General features: G+C 37.8%; 1 protein-coding gene across 1 annotated transcript in view; it reads left to right on the forward strand.

The window, feature by feature from the left end:
* LOC137657522 (uncharacterized) overlaps positions 1-10,000 on the forward strand; it is a 59,350-nt gene that overhangs the window by 27,969 nt on the left and 21,381 nt on the right. Inside the window, exons 7-8 of the mRNA XM_068391861.1 lie at positions 566-731; positions 1,793-2,034. Of these exons, the coding sequence (XP_068247962.1) occupies positions 566-731; positions 1,793-2,034 (408 nt within the window). The remainder of the gene's footprint in view (positions 1-565; positions 732-1,792; positions 2,035-10,000) is intronic.

The following is a 10,000-nucleotide window of genomic DNA, read 5'->3' on the forward strand; positions in this document are numbered from 1 at the left end:
TGTGAATTTTAATGACAAAAATTCTGTGATCACTTACAAAAACATAATTCCCTCTTTCAGTAAAATAAATTCCTTCTTCTGTATTACAAATGGTATTCTACTTTACACCACCCCACCCCCCACCCCCACAAAAAAACAAGAATTTTCCCACCGCTAAAAATTCATCTCCTCCTTTTAACCATAAAAGTCAGATAAAACCCTTCAACTCAAAATAAAAGCTGTAAGTCAATGAACCCAGCCAGGAGACGTAATTTTGGTATCACGAAATTATAGCTAAATAGAAATAAATCTACTACCTCATCTCATTGATGCTTATGATAATTTTGGTAATAAACATGGAAGTTACAAGCATCACGTAAGCATTTAGTAATTGGATTATATTTAGTAACCCTGAACAGCTAATCGTACAATAATAATATGAAAATATCTTTATGTCCAAAAATAAAGTTCATGACTAATAGTAAATGTAGTCTTTTCCGTGATAACCCAACATATGGATTATACTAAAATAAATAACACCTGATATAAAGATGAAGATCTGAAGAACACTAATTCTCTTTTTCAGATCAAAAAGAGAATTTCCAAGGGCACCTTATGAGGGTCATTTCTCTGAACCTTCAACCTTATTCTGTTTACATTCAGAGCAAGGATGGACCCGGGGGAGTGGTGACAATGGTAGACTCATTTGATAAAAGGATTTTGGATGCATTAGCCTCACAAATGAATTTTACGTAAGTTTATCTGTAACAAAATCCATTTCTTTTCATTGCTCATATCCCTATTTTCTAGTACCATTCAGTGGATTTTCTTTTTTTGTTCAATATAATTGTATTCATTTTAAAATTATCTTCTAAAATATTTGTATTCATTTTGCTAAGTTTCCTAATTTACGATTGAGCATTTTATACATATTGATTCATTGTTGTATCGTTATTATCTTTTTGCTCTTTTATAGTAATTTCTTATTGATAATCATTACGAAAAATATATACTACTAATTTATAGCTACACAAATACACAGAATTAGGTCGTATTTTTGCTACAAAATAAGTTTTATGATTATATGAATGATAAAAGACCAAGCAATAACAACTGTTTCTATATTATCTCCACATATAAACAAAGCAATAAATTAATCTCACACAATTAGATATAAATCATAGTTATATAGTCTGTAAAACAAAGAAAATAGAATGATTAGTGCATACTCAATATAAAACCGATGGTATAAAAGTCAGACAGTATATACTCTGAAAATTTCATCAAAAAACATGCAATAGTATTTTTGGGGAACTCATATAAAAGCAACTACAGAGTTTGAACTTGAAGCCATTCATAACCCACAAGAGAAACAATGACACCCTTCAATCTATAACTGTAATAAATGAAAGGTCGACCGTCTCTGATAGCTAGATTGATTGATTTAAAGTTTTCAGGCATCCTGACATTTGAGGTCATTGACGCCGGTCTAGATATATAAAAAGACAAAAGAGAAGAGAATGATATGAAGAGATCTTTAGATCAGAGCAAAGAAAGGAAAATATATATATTTCATGAATCTTCAAAACGAAATACGTAATGTATTCATGCATGACCTTAGATCACTTGATGAAATAAAACTTCCTTTGGTTGATTGATTGCTAAAGATACCTAAAAATCGCAATGTCTTCAAATATTTTTATTTTATTTTCTTGGTATATTGAGACAAGATACACAATTGGTGATGAAAACTAACCAAACCCCACACATGAATTGACATGCCTGAGGCTTTTGTCCTTAAACTCATCTTCAGGTATGAGGTGCGATCACCAAAGGATATGCTGCCAGGCTCCCGCTTACCAAATGGCAGTTGGAATGGAGTATTTGGAGCTCTGTACAACAACGAAGCTGATTTCACAACATTTATCGGAGCCAGTCCAGAAAGAGCTGCCGTCTTAGACCACCAGATTACACTGTACATCGACCAACTTTTGATTACATCACTGAAGCCTCAATTCCTGCCACAGTACCTTGTGTTCTTCAGACCATTTTCAGGTTGCATATTTTGTATTTTGCTTATCTTGAAAGGTCAAAAAAATTCCAACAGACTGATATAAGTACACACAGGAATTAACAAATTATCAGTTCGAGGAGAGAGTGATAATGACATATATATATATATATATATATATATATATATATATATATATATATATATATATATATATATATATGTATACTTATATATATATATATGTATATGTATATATATATATATATATATATATATATATGTATATAGATATATATATATATATATATATATATATATATATATATATATATATATATATACACACACATATATATATATATATATATATATATATATATATATATATATATATATATATGTGTGTGTGTGTGTGTGTGTGTGTGTAGATATGTATATATAAACAGAAATACCGTTAGTGTATAAACAAGTGATATATATACACAGGCACAGACACACACACACACAAATATATATATATATATATATATATATATATATATATATATATATATATATATATATATATATATATGTGTGTGTGTGTGTGTATATGTAGGTATATATGTATATATATATATATATATGTGTGTGCATTTGTGTGTATATATATATATATATATATATATATATATATATATATATATATATATATATACACACACACACACACATATATATATATATATATATATATATATATATATATATATATATATAGACAGAAATACTGTTAGTTTATAAACAGGTGATATATATATATATATATATATATATATATATATATATATATATATATATATATATATATATATATATATATATATATATATATATATATATACATATATATATATATATACATATACATATATATATATATATATATATATATATATATAAATATATATATATATATATATATATATATATATATATATATATATATATATATATATATATATATATATATATATATATTTGTATGTATTTTTGGGCTCTCAAGCCATGTCATGCTGATGGAAGTTCCTTCATAAGTAGCATCCTAGGTTATATGTGACTACAGTGATATATCCCAGAGAATTTACCGAAGGTACCCAGAATTTTAACTCATGGAGCGAATATCCCTTTAAATTTTAAGAAGGGATATCGTGTAAGGACGTAATGGCACACCTCATAGCAATCTGCACCTCAGATAGAGTTTTACGTTTGAGGAGGTGTGGCAAAAATAAAAGGGGGGCCCTCCAAAGGCCACCCCGTTCCCTACTACTATCGATAGTACAACAGCGCCATCCCTACGGTAGTGGCCATTCCTTTTATTGAAGCGATTTCGCTCGGTGGTATTTTCCTGTGATTGAATTTTTCGATTGTTTAAAGAAGTATTAATTATGCTTTCTTCATCCTCTTCCGCCTTTGGAAAGTTGAGTATTGGGTCTTTACTTTGAATTTGTTTTAGCTCCTGTTTCACAATGAAACTGAGTATTTATTGTGTTTTAGAGCTAGGCCAGTTACTGGAGGCGCCATGGGTGCCGTCGTTCTTTGGCATGCGTTATTTAGTTAGCGGAAGGACTTCCAGTTTTTGAATAGCTTTATTTAATTTTTGTAATTATTTAGCTATTTAGGCGTTTATTTTTGTAAAGATTTGATTATGTGCATAATTATTTCGTCTAGCCTAGTTAACCTATCCTAGACATTTTCTTTACGTTCGACATTCCTTGATTACCCTTGTGTTTCGTTTTCATCCATTGGAGACTAATACCTCCTAGTATGTGATGAAACTTCTGACGTCTCTTCGGAGACTTAAGGGTAATCCCTTTCCCTCTGAGTGTAGCCTCAGGCTACAACCCTAGAGCCGTGCCTGAATTTTATCCAGACATTGTTAGAATAATATCTAACTCGCATCAAATTAGGGGTAAAGTCTTTATTAATCAACTTACCTGCACTGTAATAGCGTTGCAATAATCTTGATAGAAGTTTAATGTTCGAACTAAAAGTTCACTTTTTAAAGGAAGGAACACACGTTCCAGGGAATGCCGCCAGCAATAATGGTGTAACGACTTGAGCTCCACTGATTCTTCCAGTCTGATTCAACTTGAGAACAATTCCCGTTTTCTTTCCTTTGTTCGAATACTCTCGAACAATCGTCGAAAAATAATAACAGGAAATCAAAACTGTTTCCTTATAAGGAATACATTTACCACTTAAGTAATTAATTCAATTAGATTACAAAACGGGGAAAGTTAAAAATTTACATCTAATATTAACAAATGGCAATCATTCAGTTTACTTTTCGTCTATGACCGAACACCAAAACAAAACAGAAAGTAAGAACAACCTAACTAGTCAATTCGACTATTTCCAATGAATGCAATTACCATTCTCAAGTCAACTATTTCTACAACATGGCTACCCTGGGGTTTGGTTTCTGCCTATTCCCTTTACCTTTGGTTGTGGATATACCAGCAGGTTTTGGGATTTAGTCAGAATCTCAGAGTATCTAGTCTTATGTCGACGACCTGCCGGCAGGGTGAGTTGGTTGTAGGATACCTTTATTCCCCTTGCCGACAATTGCCGACAATGGAGGTTAGCCCTCCATAGCCGCATTAGAGTTATGGTAGTATACCATCTTCTCCTTGCGACTAAAAGACTAGTCCTGTGCCACAGTTCCCACGGCTAACAGTAATTCTCTTTTAGCCTAGGATAACGTGGCACTGGAACCCTGTTTCTCCCTTGTTGAGAGGAGGCGGCAGTGCTGCCACCCCCTTAACTGTGTCGGCAGTTTCTGGGTTGGAGAACTGAGTCTCTCCTGGCACCTGGATTCTGTCAATACCTATAAAGAAACCGAGTTCCTTTTATAGGTGGTAGGACTGACAAGTGTGTCAGTTCCTTCCACAGATTTTACAGGACCCTTTTCCCCTACCCCTCTATCCTCTTTGATGGTTGATCCATTGTCTTTTTAGGCTGACATCTTGTAACCTTACCATTGCGGTAGGGTGCTGGAGCCAGCCAGACTCCCTCTCCTATCTTGGCTGGCGGCAGGGCTACTGCCGCCTGCCGGCCTGGCCGACAACCAAGATGGCTGCGGACAGTCATGGACTGTCGGTGGTTGCCTACATTGCCGGCGGCTGCCGATGTTGCCGGCGGCTGCAGACGTTGCCCGGGGCTGACGGCATGATAGCCATTTGCCGGCCTGGCTGGCAACCAAGATGGCTGCCGGCAGTCATGGACTGTCGGCAGCTGCCGATATTTCCAGCGGCTGCCGACGTTGCCGGCGGCTGCCGACGTTGCCGACGGCTGCCGACGTTTCCGGCGGCTTCCAAAATGGCTGGCGGCTGACGGCACATTCACGATGGCCGTGAGTGGGTAGTCCCTTCTGTCCCCAAGGTTCTTCAGTCCTCCCTTGGACTGTTGCTATAGGTTCTGTTGCCTGTGCGCTGCCGGGCGAGCCGGCAAAGTCAGTGCTGACTCGGTAGGCCGCGCGCCGACTGTACTTGTATTGTCAGCGGGTTTCTGGCAACAGTACTATAGCTATATAGAAGCCTGAATGTTACATTCTCCCCTTTTATTGGAACCTTCTTTCGGAAAGAAGGCAGTCTATTAGACTTTTACTTCCTTAATTACTATATATATTTACAGCAAAGGATAGCCCTTTTTTCCATAGTGTCTCTCTCTCTGTCTCGCTAGTTCTGACGGGTATGCTGGAAATCCCTAGCTAGACCGGCAACATGCCGGATCAAGTACTGTATAGGTTATACAGATAGCCAGTATATCTCAGTATAGTATATACTGTAGATAGAAAACTACTATATTTCTTGTACTAGTAGTTATTTCCAATATATTTTCGATATCCAGCTCGGGCATTTGCTGAGCCTAATCCTATATTGAATGAATATGATTTCTTCAATATCCTGATTGGAAATCAGTTTAGGATTACCCTACAATATTAAATATTTCAAGGCAAGAGTTATACACTCCTAACTTGTAAAAAGTACAGCCTTTTCTTGAGTCTCCCTAATCAGGAAACTATAATTTAATATAGTAGAAAGACTACAGCAAATGACCTGAGTCGGATATACTAATATATGTCTTTGATTTTCTAGTCCATCTGGCTTTATGCTGGATGTACCCCTTCTGTCTTATGCTGCCTGGTAGGCAGCATAATGAATAGATTACAATACATGGGTACATTAGTCGATAATTTGCAATATAGACTTACTGCATTTAGAAAACTACAGTACCATGATACAGTAGTATTTTCTAGCATACCATGGGTATCCTTCAGCGAGTTTTTCTGCTGATACCGCTTATATATTGAAGGAATATTATCTTCAATAGTCTGATTTAGAATCAGTAATCCTGACCCCACAGTATTAACAATTTTTGGGACAGTTACTTGATATTTCTCTACCCCTAGGGGTAAGAACACTTCTACTTGGATTTTCTCAACAGAGAAAGCTTCACGTAGTTAATACTGAGCGGAGGTAGCAGCATTTGCTCGCGGGGGTACACAAGTATCCCTTTATAGCTTACTATCCTAAGCTATTCTGTTGTAGATGATATTTACATGTTGATTATCAGTGTAATAATCCCTTGTATACTCATTTGATTTTCCTTTCTTTACAGGAGGAACACCAGATATCTTGTGCTGCGGTCCCCTGCAAAGACATGAGTAAGGACTTTTACGGTCATAATACTTGCAGGTTGCATGCCCCCTGCAATATTATTTCCGGATCCCTACATTATTGGAACCCACAGGGTTGCAATATATGTCGGACATTGATGTCTGAAGGTTTTGATAATCCCAAGTCTACAGAGACTAGGGATATAGCTCAGTATAAATTATGTAACTGGGTGAGAGGCTTCCAAAAGATCTCTCCGGGACCTTTCCTACCTAATGATAGGATGCGTAAGCTATTATTTCCAAAGCTAAGTGAGGAAATAGTAGAGCCTCGGGAGCCAATTACATCCCCTGATGGTGAGAAAACCTTTGGGATCGAGGGCAAGAAGTGCCCTACGGTAGAAGAGAAATATGTTGTGTCGGACTTTCCTCCGCCTATGCCGGCTAATGAGGCACTGATGTCAACATCTTCGTCTTCTACCTCTCTATTGAATAATGTGGTACAGTTATGTATCCAACTGAAGAATCAGATAGAGCTTTGGTAAACAAAGCAAAAACCAGGAAGTAAAACACAAGATAGAACCTTGTAAAGCTTCTCTTGTTGCTTCCCACGGGTCAGTCAAATGACCCATGAATCAAGACCTTCCTACATGCTCCATAACTAATTCCTGAAGTTTTGCGGAGCAGATGTCGATTTCAGATGGCAATCTCTACATCTCAGAGAAATTAGGTGCTGTTCCTTTGGGCAAAATCCAATTTTGGCCAAGCTTTGAAGCTTTCCCTAATTGTTGGGTTCGACTGTTGTATGAACCAAAGTTAGGAAAAGGAACGAAACAAAAGGAGGTCATGATTCTTGACCATGGTAAGGCACAGACTATCCTTTCAGGTAATTTGAAGAGGGCGGGTTATTCAGAGACGAAGGTATTCTCACTGAATAACAGACACCCTTCCTTTCTTGCTCCTACTTCACTCGCTTTCCCCTTTGTGGGGAAAGCATTTACTTCGGTTACCAAAGCTGTAGAGGCGGGTGAACCATGTCCTACACTCAATGAGTGCAAGCCTTTGTCACCAGCCTTTCCCGGTCAGGAAAAGGATTGGAAGGACGTCCATTTGACATTTTCGGTAGGAAGATTAGACAAGGATGTAGTAAGTCGACAATTCAATGTATGTCTCCCTAATTTGCAACATCCCTTTCTCTACAAAACTACATAGAGTTGTGTTCAACCTACGAAAACACCCCAGGCATGCTCATGGTCATAGCCAAAATGCATATGGTTACCTTGGTAAAGGACCTTTATGCCTTTGTGAGGGCTAGGAGAGCATGTAGAGAGAGAGTTTGTGTTTGCTGCTGCAACAGTGAAACACGAAACAAGGAAGCTAATATCTTCCACCATCTGGGGTAAAGACCTCTTCCCACTAAAGGTCATTAAGGAAGTAATTAAGAATGCCACCATGAAGAACATAAGTCTTCTCCGGAAATGGGGCATTCCCTCAAAGAGAAAATTTTCTGTGGTTGTGTTCCAGTGACCACAATGCTACAGGCAAATGGTCATAAGTCTAAACCTGCTGATTATTCGAAGCATAAAGACGCTTCGACTAGGAGGAACTTTCCCTCAGGATCACAGGACCTTCGATCCTTTGGTCCAGAGCCTATTCAAAATGAGCCATTGGTAGGAAACAAAAATGTCCATACTTTCGTCTTCATACCTTCTCCTACAGTTCATAACCCTCCTAGAGGAGTATACCTGAGAGCTCTAGAGCATACAGGTAGTAAGAAAACTATGGGTCGTCGAGTTCCAGGGAAGGCCTTCTTCTGTTCACGAGAAGGACTCGAGAAATCTCCGAGTCATTCTGAACCTGTCGCCACTCAACAAGTTTATAGTAAACTACAAGTTCCTAATGTTAATCCTTCTGAACATATGGACCTTGTTCCAATTAAGGGTGTTCGTAGTCTTACCAGACCTGAAAGGTGTCCCCGGAACCTTCCAGTCAACCACCTTCCTTCCTCCTATCTAGGATTCATGTCACGAAGAGTAATATTCATCCTAGAATAGATACGCATCAGACTCACAGTCTTAAGTATCTTCATATAGATGACTGGGTTCCCGGGACATCGCAGATGCAAGATTTGCCTCTAGAAGCCTCGACTTTCTCCAGATCTATGGTTTTGATGGCTAAGAAACCATCGAAGCTTTCAGTCACATCAACTCAATTTCCTCTTGGGAATTTGAAAGGAGCTCACAAGGTCCGTCAAGAGACTCAGCTGATCGATCAGATTCCCGAAACGCTAACAAGGGAAAACGCTAAACTTTCCCTGGTTCGCAATTCTGACAGACCTTGTGCAATCAGCACACCGGAGGGATGTGTTAAGAGTCTGGAGAAAACAGACATCAAATGCTTGAAGAGATCAAATATGACTTCACAATCGAAAATCTCGTACGGTTCTGGTGAAGTTACCCATCCCTTTCTTAAAGGAATGGCACCTAACAGCAGTTCAGTTACAACTGATCCACAATGTGACGGTGGATACTCTATCTCAATCCAAGGAGATAGAGCTGGAATGGTCCATGGACGCAGACATATTCCATTTCAGATGGGAACAAGTCCCGGAACTGCAGTTCGTTCTTTTCATCACGAACATCTTCAAGAAAGTACCTCGTTAAATAGCCCTTTACGAGGATCCTCTAATGAGGCTGATAGCCTAGATGAGGCCAGTCCTAGTTCTGATCCTATCTATATTTCTGAAGATTCAAAAATAAACTGCCTTAAGTTTATCACGGAGAACCCAAACCCATCATTTCACGAATTTCTTGCCCTAGGGGTTAGAAAGAGGTTTGGGATCTCAGAATGCAATATATAATTCTTAGAAGAATACAAGGTTAAGTCTACTAGAAGACAATATGAGTCTTCCTGGAAGAAGTGGGTGGAGTTTGTTAAATCAAAAGGACCGAAAGAAATTTCTATGAACTTCTGTGTGTCCTTCTTTGTCCACCTTCATAGCCAGGGGTTGGCGGCCAATACGATAAATACGTGCAAATCGGCCTTGACTAGACCTCTCCTATATGCCTTCCAAGTGGATCTGGCAAATGAAATCTTCAACAAGATTCCGAAAGCATGTGCTAGACTTAGGCCTGCAGCACCACCAAAGCCCATCACTTGGTCTTTGGACAAGGTCTTACATTATGCCTCATCGGTGAACAATGAAGATTGTTCTCTTAAGGATCTAACCCAAAAGGTAATTTTTCTGTTTGCAATAGCCTCTGGGGCTAGAGTTATTGAAATAGTGGCTCTATCGAGAGATGAGGGCCACATTCAGTTCACAGATTTAGGAGAACTGAATCTCTTTCCTG

This window comes from Palaemon carinicauda, chromosome 18 (assembly GCF_036898095.1).
Source record: "Palaemon carinicauda isolate YSFRI2023 chromosome 18, ASM3689809v2, whole genome shotgun sequence".
NCBI classification, from domain to species: domain Eukaryota; kingdom Metazoa; phylum Arthropoda; class Malacostraca; order Decapoda; family Palaemonidae; genus Palaemon; species Palaemon carinicauda.